The sequence below is a fragment of the Cylas formicarius genome, unplaced genomic scaffold, assembly GCF_029955315.1.
Source record: "Cylas formicarius isolate icCylForm1 unplaced genomic scaffold, icCylForm1.1 PGA_scaffold_7__23_contigs__length_41026272, whole genome shotgun sequence".
Lineage (NCBI taxonomy): Eukaryota > Metazoa > Arthropoda > Insecta > Coleoptera > Brentidae > Cylas > Cylas formicarius.
This window is the reverse complement of record NW_026844352.1, coordinates 16655528-16667753: the sequence shown is the minus strand read 5'-3', so window position 1 is coordinate 16667753 and position 12226 is coordinate 16655528. Positions and strand designations below refer to the sequence as shown.

General features: G+C 33.0%; 1 protein-coding gene across 1 annotated transcript; it reads right to left on the bottom strand.

Annotated features, from left to right (window-relative positions):
* Positions 1 to 340: 340 nt before the first annotated feature.
* LOC132705416 (uncharacterized) lies at positions 341 to 11830 on the bottom strand. The gene is made up of 6 exons (XM_060675993.1): positions 11693 to 11830; positions 8255 to 8728; positions 5842 to 6135; positions 5493 to 5784; positions 2176 to 2354; positions 341 to 2069 (listed from the first exon to the last, which is right to left on the bottom strand). Exons 2-6 carry the CDS (start codon positions 8706 to 8708, stop codon positions 1840 to 1842), a joined length of 1449 nt encoding a protein of 482 aa, XP_060531976.1. The 5' UTR covers positions 8709 to 8728; positions 11693 to 11830; the 3' UTR covers positions 341 to 1839.
* Positions 11831 to 12226: the final 396 nt, after the last annotated feature.

The window sequence follows — 12226 nt, the reverse complement described above, 5'->3', positions numbered from 1 at the left end:
TATATATATATATATATATATATATATATATATATATATGATGACACTATATTCCGCGATATCATCCGTTCGCTCGTTGAACTCCGACTGGAATCCTGCAAATCTTGCATCCGACTGGAATCCTGCAGACGTTTCGCCAAAATATCACTTGGCATCTTCAATGCTCGCGCTCCGAAAACACTTCGAACACTCATATATATATATATATATATATATATATATATATATATATATATATATATATATATATATATATATATATATATATATATATATATATATATATATATATATATATATATATATATATATATATATATATATATAAAATATATACAAAAAAATTTCAAAAATATTGAATTTCTGCATCTTTAACATTTTCTTTAAAAATGGTTTTCAATCATGTGTAACACATTTAAGTTTGATCAAGATAAATGCAGAACGATAAGAAAAATATTATTTCAGGATAATAAGCTTTGATATTGCTATTCAATTTCAAAACATGAGTGGACCCCAACAGTGTTTATGAAATGAAGTCAGTAAAATTTTCATACGTACCTTTAAAAATTATTTACTTTTTTAACGTAACAAACAAAAATAAAATACCGAAGAACCAAAGAAAATACACAGAATTTTACAATAATCAAATAATCTGCCGTTTTGTTGCACATACCTCTTCTCAACATTGTTTCAGAGGACTGTCTTTTGCGGAATAATACTGTTAAGAGTTTCTTTAACACGTTCTCCTAATTCTCCCACGTTTCTATAGGACCTAATGTGTACTTAATTTTTGAGGTGACTCCATAGAAAGTATTCAACGGGTGTTATATCTAGGGATCTCACAGGCCATCTGAGTGGTCCCGGATGGCCTATTCATTTGTTGGGAAATTCTGCATTTGAAAAGTGTATCACGGTCTGTGCATTGTGTGGCAGTGCGCCGTCTTGTTTAAACGCCTTTATTGCAGAGCCGCTAGCGAAAGGTTCATAAGATTTTCTGTTACGTTTTTTTGTATAAGGTTTAAACATTGTTTAAATTATTGTAGAGAAAACATGGTCCAATTTTGTGGGTACCCAAAATACCAAACCCAGCGTTAAATCACTCGATGTCTAACTCCCAGCAATGAATTTGCATCTGCCCAAAATACAGTTTTCTCACGATTAAAGAGTAAATTGAGAAATCGGCACCGATTAGATCAAAGGACTTTAAAGAAAAAATTTAGGATTTCATTATGTTTCTGAATAAACCAGTGGCACAATATCATTCGCTTAACAGTATCGCCATCCTGAAGTCCCTGACAAAGCCGTTTGCGATAAGGATATCCATGGCGCTTTAAAATAGTATTCACTGTTGACCGAGCAACGCCTGCCGCCTCTTCAATACGACCTGCCTCAACCACGCTTGGTAAGACCCAATTTTCTTTATTTTCATGTAGAAGTTTGTTCCTTTTTACCTTAGCAAACTGCCGTAGCTGACAAGCCTGTCTTTCAAACGACTAAACATAGCCCTACTCGGATGACGTTTTTCCGGATATTTATTTGAATTCATTTCTTCGACTTTTTCTTGGTTTCTGCGACAGAAAATAGAACACTTCACGCGAGAAACGCTGGTATGACCAACTTGATGGAAAATGAACTTAGCGATATCAAAATTAAATCTAAATCAATCTAAATTAAATCTAAATCTTGACCAAACACACACTTTTTTAAAGAAGATTTCGAAAATGTAGAAATTCAAAATATCTCGCCCTTAAGAAAAAAAAATTTTAGCATCGCCGTATCCTTTTATGCATATCCTGAAAATATGAACAATGCGCACCCTGTATAAAGGTAAACAAAAAGTTACGATTTTAGTAATTGTTGATATTCCCTAAACGACACGATGCCTTTAATAGTAGCAATTCTTAAATTGTCTGCGCAGACTTGAGGATTGATGTGTGCGTTGTGCAATTCCGCGATTTGGGTGGAACTTGCTGCTGCAGGATCTCCACTCGTATTCAGTTGTCCCATCCAAAATTCGTTTCCTGGCAAGCTGTTACCATCCCAAGCATACGAAACCACCAAAAGCTTACCTAAGGCAAATTGCCTGCTTCAAAACTCAAAACGGTAGAAACAAATTACTTATTTCAACTTGTTTGAAAGAAGTTCATGCAGTTTTCGTTATTCTCTTTTTTTTACCTTCGTGTTCTCCCCTAAGTTTCTCGTGGGGTTCTCTGTTAAGTTTGTGTATCTTTATCTTTTGAAGCGGAGCAAAATTTACTGGCACGCTGTTTTGGATTTTGTCCTTATAAGAAGTGGAGCAGTTCATGTATGAAAAGCATATATCGCTGATGCTTCTCAATTGATTTCTAAGCCACCTGAAAAGAGTAATATAGAAATAAATAGGGACGCGATTAAACAGGTTTCCAATTACATTTTTTTGTAAACAAAATGAGACTTAGTAATTTTAATGTTTTTTAAAGATATTCTCAAACATACCTTTCCCACGAGCAACAATTATACTTTTTAGCAAACCTTGTATTCAACAGACCAAATTTGTGAAACAAATTCTTAAATCTATTTGTCTAAAGCCTGAACGCATAGCTCTAAAATCTCTAAATTCTAATTCAGACACAGTAATTGTAAACGCAGATTTTAGGAAGGCAACGGTAGTCACGGAGACAATTCACTTTTAGAAAAAAAAAACAAGATATTTCTATCGTCAACTTAAAAATGATCCTACGTCATCTAGGGAACGCAACCTTAAATTTGCTATTAAAGTTTCTTCTGTCAACTGTCATCCTGCACGAGTCTCAAATTTCTCGTTTCTACGTACTACAATTCTAGACCTATTATTAGCGTCATTGGGTCTCCAACTTATTCTCCAGCAAAATCCTATATTAAAACCCTTTACAGGAAACACTGATAGTTTCGTAATTAATTCCGTTCACTTCAGAAACAGCGATGGGTTCTTCATCATCAAACTGTTAAACAGAAAGCGTACGGCACCTTGGCTCTACATTTAAAATTATGGAAACTCTACGTTTTGTTATTTGGCCTAGTCGTCAAGAACCTCTCCAAGATTTTTTTAGCCATTTAAACTCTATAAACCCTGTCACGCGTTTTATCATTGAATTATAAATTAATAGTAGTTATCATTGTCCGTTAACAACTCTCTTGTTTACAGGCCCTAAAACTAGCTCAAGGCAAAATTAAAATATCTGCTCTTCACTCCTATTATTTCGACAATGTTCATCTCTCTTTTAGCTCTGCCCCAATTGGACGTCAGCAACTTTGATTTATCAACAACCGAAGCAGCAGTAATCCAGAAGATTTGTAAATATTATTGCAATGAGGGAACTGTGGCAAACTCTGCAATAAATTACAAATCAACCAGAATAAATCTCTATGAGTTACATTATTGAAAGAAAGTTTGGCCAATTTCTAGTGTGCTTAAAATTGAGGAATCTAAATTAGTCTATAAAATTATTAATAATTTGAAAAAATAAAATACTAATATTATTTACATCAGTTTTGGATACTACATAAGCTTCATTAGTCCAGGTTTCACCAAGATAAAAAAGTTTGTTCTGTTCTCTGCCATACTGTATATTTGTCTTCAAATTGGGTTTCGAAGGTTGCCAGGGAAATTCTGATTTTTGAGGCCTCAGCTTTACACAGTTTACTACTTTTATTAAGTGTGTCATATACCTATTTCAAATACTTTGCGATTTATTTTAACGTTTCGAATATTTACTCCTTCTTCTGTCTAAGACTATTGCTAAACATTAACTGACCATTTTTACCTGCCACTTATACCTGCCTGAGTAAATAAATATATAAAATTTATTGTGGTGTCAGTGAATTAAAAAAGAAGTATGGATTTTCCTGAAACTGAATTACGGAAAAAGATAATTTGTTAACAGAACAACTTTATAAGGCGAACTACCCCAATAGACGTATACCAACTAGATAATCTCTTCAATGTTTAATGGAACAGTTTGATGTTAGTAGTAGTATTGAATATGAAAAACGGAAAGTACTATACTGAAATGCTACCAGCAAAACGAAATGGAAATTTTACTCCAAGTTCAAAATAATCCCCGTCAAGTAGCTATTTTATGCGATACATCAAAATCTGCAGTTGCACTACTTCACTACTAGAAAAAACAAATACCATCCATTCTATATGGAACCACACCAAGAACTTCTAGAGCGTGATGTTGAACAAATGGTAAACTTCTTTTTCAAGATGTGTCAACAAAATGGAACTCTTCCGTATTACAGTCTTCCCTCAATCATGTGAGTGAACACCTCTCTATTTCTGTGCATGTATATGTTAAAAATCGTATTTATGTTAGTCCCCCTACAACAACAGAAGATATGGAAAATAGAACAGTTTATGCTAAGGGTCGTCCGAAAAATATACGAAAAACACTAAACATGTGTATCCAAGTAGAAGGGCATACTGTTCAACATTTATTGCGCCATAATAATAATTAAAAATAAGTTCGTGTGTAGTAATAGGTGTTTATTTCAATATGGCCGGTATTTTCACCAAATGCTAATCATAGTTTGTTGTTTTATCTAAGGCACAAAAATCTTGACTGAGCCCTATTGGCTAATAAATCGCAAAGTATTCAAAGATGGTATATGAATTACTTAATGTAAGTTTTTGTAAGGACTTTCAGAAAAAAGAATAATACTCATGGTGTGCCATTTTAGAAAATTAAGATTTTTCAATTTTAAATGATCTAAATATAATTGTTTATTTTGAGTACACTGTAGCATCTAATTCAAATTCCGTTACATATATCTTCTACATCATCTTCGAATAATGATGATATCAATTTTAAAAGGAATGCAAAACAAAATTTTAAAAATAGGATGTTTCATTTTAAAAAAATGTATATTTTATTCATCACGCCTTTTTGAGCCACCCTGCACACTTTAAAATAATTTTAAATTGTACCTCCAACTATAACTATATAAATGTATTTATAACATACGGTGTATATTTTTCCTTTGTTATCTTTTAACCAGCGGGATGAACTAGCATCTTTTCATCCTCTTTTTTGCCAATATTTAAGACCAAATTAGCATTTCGTGTGAATGATTGTACATTGTTTTTCGAAGTAAAATATTTATTATTATTTGTATTATTTGGTTAACAATTGTGCTAGAGTCCATACAGGAATCAATGTTATTTTGAAAAAATATAACCCTTTTACCTCTAGTTAGTCACAACATGTTTGACTTGGGCTCATTGAGTATTAGTTTTGGTTACAGCGACTGAACTAAGCCAAATATATTTTTTTGTTGTGGCAGGGAAGCGGATGAAATGGTGCTTAACGCGCTTATATTTAAACTGAAAATAATAATAATAGAAATAAAAATAATGTGAGGATTTAACGATCTATGGCTATAATCGGCACCGAAATTGAGCGGGATTTGCTATTTTGTATCTCCACACTTTTCTTAAAATTTGGCGACTAAAGTCTAAATAGAACACTCACCCCACTCGTCTAACAAATATTTCCATAAACAGAAAATCCTGATAAGGAGTCGTTCTCCAAACGCCGAGTCCGAATCCCACCACGTGGATGTACGCCATTTTGTTCTCGGCTTTTGCCCTGGCACTAGCTTCGATTAGCAGGGTGTCGATAGATAAAGCAAGTCGTCTTCCGTAGACCATCTTGTTGAAATAGACGCCATGTCTAATCTCCTTAAACACAGCTTTGTCTGTGAGCAGGTCTTCCATTTCATCAAACGCGAGACAGTCATGTTCGTAGAAATTCATAAATAATCCTAACTCGAAACAAGTATGTTAAACATTGTAAGTTAAATCAATTTTACTATCACTACCTCTCATGGTGGGTACGAAACATTTTCCGTATCCGTTTGCTTGGGTATTCTGCTTGGCGTTGACGATGATGTCTTGGTATTCCATTACTCCGTACTTCTCGAACCTGGCTCCTATTAGTCCAATTATGATTCCGTCGTTTTCTACGTTGTGATTCGCAGGCTCTCCCTCATTGTCCCGATTCCCGTTGTTTATGAAGCAAGTGAAGGAAGATACCGATAGGAGCGCGGACAACTTCATTTCGTCGTAAGAAAGGCAATTTTCCAACACCAAAGGAGGTTTTTCAGACCGGGTTCCTTTAAAAGACGCAACAAAACGTAGTACAAGTGTTGGAAGTCATTTATGATTACAAATTTCCAAGGCGTTTGTCACCATTCTTTTTGAATCACCCTATATATATAAGAATAGGCACAACAAACTGGCAAAATTTAAAAAAACTTTTATTGTCTTAAAAGAGTAGTTTCTGGAGTATTTCATATTTTTTATCAAAAATGTCAGACTGTGAAATGTAATAGGTTTACTAGGCTATCATACTAATTTCAATCAAAACAGTTATTCTCTGCACAGTACGGGCAAAAACGTTTATATTTAAAAAATTGCCTAAAGCAGGTGTAGGACAGTTTTTTTGACTCAGAATTGAATTTCGAACTTACTAAAATGAAAAATTACAGGGTTTTCCATTTGAGAAAAAATAATCTTCAATCAAAATTGTGTGCACTCTGTCTAGCTCTAGGAAATGTTCAAGGACGGCTGGGTGTATAAGATTTAATGTTCTTCGCAAGGTGTCGAAAAGGAGCGTTCGAAAATTTAGTCGATACCAGGTAATACTCAAAATTTTCGCCCAATCGCGGTATGGTACCCTGCACGTAGGATAACAGTTGTGAGTTTTAAATAGAGATAACAATAATTTCTTTTACTTTGTCGTGTGTACGCAAACATATTGGCCGCAAAAACACACGTACTTATTCCAAGTGGAGATATGAAATATAATTAAATATGAGAATAAAAATAAGAAATAAGAATTAAACTTCTACCCAAAAAAAAAGAGAACAAAAAAATGGAAATGCTACAATTGTTATATAATCTCCGGAAAAATAAATAAAATTCTAATAAGGATTTACTGAACTAATTTTAGTAGGTTAAATATTTTAATTTTCCAGCGGCAAAGGCCTATCGGTCCCTTGTAATTACCGCTTGCCGTTTTTACAGTGGCAACACGTGTGCCACCATCTGTTCCAGGATGCCATTTTAATACTCTACCGAGCCACCATTTCAAAGGTGGTGCAGTATCACTCTCAAGAAGTTGCCATCTGGGTATGATTTTTTTGAGTTTAGAGGCTCGAGAGTTAAGAAGTCATTGGGATCAGAGGACTGAGCGATTAAGCGGCGCGAATTTAAAGCGGCCTCTATTTGGAAAGCATTTTCTCGATGGTCAGTCTCTGCTCACCGACAACATTTTGTGTAAAAAATGAATACAGTTAAAATGTTGACAACGGTATATGGTGAATCTATTTGGAGCAATGTTTATAAGTGGTGCTTCGCTCCGGACGCCCCATATATATTTATATATATATATATATATATATATATATATATATATATATATATATATATATATATATATATATATATATATATATATATATATATATATATATATATATATATATATATATATATATATATATATAATGACTAATGAATTTATTAATTTGATTATTGTTTTCTTACGGAACCAATTTGATCATTTTTCATAGGCATTTTTGAAAACAGGTAATGGGTTATATCTGTAAAGCCTTTATTTTACGAATTTATTATAACCCTTACTCGCATTAAGGTTGCTAATGTAATTGGGACACGCTGGTATACGTTTTCTTTAAAAACAGATTAAAATTTGAAGCACAAAAAAGTGAATAGGTATCAAGAGTGATTAAAAAATAGTTACATACTTTGTAGCTGTTTTACTTTAAATAAAAGGTGCTTCTTTATAAAGCTACTGAGTTGAAATTGTACTTAAAAAATATTATTTTAAATGAAAATATAATGTTTAATCTACTTTTAGGAACTAAATCGGGTGATTGTCACGATGACATAAACAATGAAAATTTTATTACATTAGTGGGGAAACAGTTATTGCCTAATTTGCCTCCAAAATCAGTTGTAATAAGTATTTAACTTCTTTAAAAACAGACCTTTTTTAGTACCCTAGTGTTTTCATGCATTATTTATATGCGTGTAAAATAAAAAAAAAACAACAAACATCGCACAATTAGTTTGTCTTATTAACGTGCAACAAATAAAGACGTCAACGTACTCTTTACTAAGTAATCGGACTCTATCTATTTATTTCAATTTTTACCAATGCTTTTAAGGAACGGACAATGTTATGTATATCCATTCGTTTAGCATACAAACCTATAGTTTCCCAATTTCCAGCTCCCTTGGTTCCGTCTAATAACATGTAGGAATCAGACTCATCGACAAATACTGCAGCCCTCTTTGTCAGCAAACGATCGACCAGCATTTTCAACGTACAGTTCTTGTAAAACTCCCGCTCTATATTTGATCCAAACTTTCGTTTGTGTTGAAGAAAATCTCCATACAGTCGTAAAGAATGTTCGTGTAGTATCGGATACGTGGAGTTGATGTTCCTTTGCAGAATTTGTACCGGTACCGTCTTAATCAAAGTTTCACATCGGACGGAGCTGATGGGAAATTCTAACGGAAACTTTGAGCTATTCTCGATAACTTCATTCAGCCTGGTTTGGAAAGGAGGGTTGAATTCAAACTCCTGCACCAAAGAAACTCCCGGTTCCGACCAAGATGGTTTTTTGTTTGGCCAATGGTATTTTTTGTTCGGCACCGTCATCTTAAGTTTCGTGGCAATCTCTAAAATCACAACCAATTTTTTACATCTAAATAGGTAAAAAAATCAAGAAATGTTAAAAACAAAAGTTGTTTGGATTTACTTTTACTTTTAAATTACTGCATTGGTATGTACACAGGAAGTTTGTATTATCGTAAAGTGAAAAAGCATCTCACAAAAAAGAATCATTAATATAAGAATATTTTGCGGAAAACGAATTTTAAAATTAAAGATGGCAATTACGCCCTCTGGTGGACAATTGAGAGCCTCAAAAAAAAATTTGGATTTTTTTTTGTTGATTTCTTTTTTTTTTCCAAATTTTTAAGGACATTCGTTTTCATAATACCATTCCACGTTTCTCTTACTTGGACACTTGCTGCAGCGAACGGCTAAAATATTTAACAAATTGATTTAAAAATCAGGTATTAGATTTCAAGATGCTTGCACACATCCTACACATTGTTTTCTTTTTTATTTTTGCAGTGAACATGGTGGGTCCAAAAGTAGATGTACCTTTTTTAAATGGAACACTAATTTTTCAATTCTGTGTTAAATTTCACCAGCAGCTTATGTAAGCATACCCTGTATCTCTTACTTTTTATGAGAAAAAGAAAAAAAAAATTTGATGAATAAAACCTAGGTAATTGATACTTTTTTATATGGAGACAACACGAGAACCCAAGAAGATTGTTATTTGCAACGCAAAATCACCAGAAAAAACCCATCACAGCCACCCACAGTGAGTAAAATTAAGAGAAAATGTATGGAAACAGACAGGGCATGTCAAAGAAATTATTGTATTAGGTTTTGAAACTACCTATCATTAACCTCTTTATAATATTCTAGCCGGTTTCTAAACCCACGCAAAACATTACTCGGAATATTTTCACTAATTTGCCTTATTTCGTATCTAATTATACACCTTAAATATTTTTTTTTTGTTTTTCTTTATACACCGTTGATTTTAAATATCCCTAGGTGATAACATCCAGTGGAGTAATATCTGTAGATCTTGCAGTCTAATTTATAAGGCAAAATACGTATGTATGTTGAATTCAATCTCCTACTGGCAATTTACTGTCCGGGAAATACTCTATTTAAATATTCGGAGGAGCGGAATTAAATCCATTTCTCTCTTCTAGCATATCAGCCTGATTTAGATTTGTTAAAGAAACTACGAAAGTAGGAATTTAGTAAATTTGAAGAATTTTTATGGAAAAAATAAGGTCCAGTAAATTTAATATTCAAAATCCCTGTCCAAACATTTATTTTTTGTGGTTTTCTCTCATCCATTGTTTATTTATCGTAGCATTTAATGAAAATGTGGCTTCATCACTGATTATGAATAAAAGGATTTAAGTTGCGTCATAGTTCACGAAACTGTAGTCTGCAGAGTCGGGATCATCTTCGTTCGGGTCCTGTAGTACCTAATGTAATCATGATGCTTTTCTTCTTTTAATACACGCAAAGCTGTTTATTGGGTAACATCATTATTTGAAGCTACTTCAGAAGATGCGCGATGGGGATTATCCTCAACTGCTAATAAAATATTTAATCTTACAATCCTTTGGACGACATGGTAGTAGATGAACTTTTATAGTCTCAATTATATCCATTTGAAATGTAGGTTGCCCAAACACGTATGTGCGCCGATTACTACAAATTACAGAATAAATAAGAACTGAAAGTTCAGATTTTCACGAAAATATATATTATGACATGACAATTGTTTCGACAACACCGTGTCTTTATCAAATGACAGGTTGATAATTGACAATTACATTTTTACTAAACAAATACCTTCAGAATATTAAGGCAACGTGCTATGCGTAAAGTTTTTATTACATTTTTTAAGGTACCAATATATTTAATAGCCTCAACTGCGATTGTTCGTGGATATAATTCCGATTTTTGCCGACTTTACGGACTGTTTCTATAAATTTTCTCTCAATTTTACTCACTGTGGATCTCATAATGGGTCTTTCTGGATATTTTGTATTTAAAAAAACTTCTTTTTGACTTCTCACTTTCTCTCCATATCCAATAAAAACGAAAATTTCATTTCTCTGCGTTTCATTTAGATGCGCCATATTCACTTTCTTTACTGACAGAAATGTAGTCGTGATAATTTAAACACTTTACTAGGTACTCACCTGTTCATTTCAAAAATAAACTTCTGTTTTTCATTCTTTCGCTCATAAAAAGTAAGGGAGGTATGCTTTATGAATTATGCGTGAAATTTGACACAGAATTATATATTATAAAAACATGGGTTTCATGTAAAAAAGGAACTTGGTGTCGACATCTACTTTGTGATCCACTCTGCATATTTACTGTTTACTTAAAAAAATTAGCAAGGAAAGATTATGATAGATGGATGGATTTATTCCGTATTGAGCCCTTCACTGTATTATTCCGACATACATTTGCATTTGTAATATTTGAAATTGAACTAGTACAAACGTGCATTTTTAATTGGGTCTACTGGCAGAATTCACAACTTAGAGGACATTCTTATAATGTGGCTTGAATCTAACAAAAGAAGTACTCCCTATGATACTACAGGTCAATTAAATGTTGGAAACGGCCATGTATCTATAAAGCCGATTTGTCGGTAAGTTGCCAATATATGTATGTGTGTTAAGTAGAATACAATTAATTATGTTTATCTTGGAGACCCGTAAGGTTTTACTTTAATGAATCTATAAGGGCACAACTACCAAACGAACATTTTTTTAAAACATAAATCTAAAAGATGCTCCAAATTGCAATAATATTTTTCGCGCCAGGTGTCCAATTGTGTGTATTAAACGACTTTGAAATACAAGCGAGTATGAACAAAATGAAGCCAAGTGCAAATTATTCCTAACGAATCCGCCAAACCTTAGATTAACGAGTAAATCACTTTCATCGTAAAACTATAGATAAAAAGTCATCAAAAACAGCGGAAAGTAACATTTAACCAAATTCGGCGCATTTTTACTCACAAGCATTGATTTCTGGTGTAGCAGAGACGAACTAACTAATATTTGTAATAGCTTTTTTAGATGTTTTTATCTGGTATTTCCCGCACTATTTTTCTAGGAATATCGTCGCAATTTTGCTTTATATCTGGCATAATAATCAGTGGGGAAATACATGAAGGACGATCGCGCAACTATATTGCGCCACCTAATATAATTGCCGTCGACAGAGTTGGACTGGTGCAAACATACATACGTTTTTCGCCCTATAAAATAGACGACGTATTAAGAATAGGTAGTGTATATTAATTAAGTAATAATAATGATATTTTAACATCAGCGTACTGCCGTATACATCTATATATAGGGTGTTGTTTAAAAAGACACATAACTTTACCTAGAATCAAATCAATGCGCTTGTTATTGAAAAATTAATGAATCGAATGTTTTCAAAATAAATATTTGAACAAGGATTAAAAGGACCTTGTCATATGTCTCACATGGCTCTATAAAGAAAATAAACCGAAACTATGCCAAGCTGTCATGTCATTTTCAGTC

Excerpts from the sequence above, each read along its gene's own strand:
- LOC132705416 (XM_060675993.1), bottom strand. The coding sequence starts at position 8,708 with ATGACGGTGCCGAACAAAAAATACCATTGGCCAAACAAAAAACCATCT. Across the intron at positions 6,136-8,254 it reads TGGAAATTGGGAAACTATAG|GAACCCGGTCTGAAAAACCT; the intron begins GTTTGTATGCTA and ends CGTCTTTTAAAG. Across the intron at positions 2,070-2,175 it reads ACTTAGGGGAGAACACGAAG|GTAAGCTTTTGGTGGTTTCG; the intron begins GTAAAAAAAAGA and ends AATTTGCCTTAG.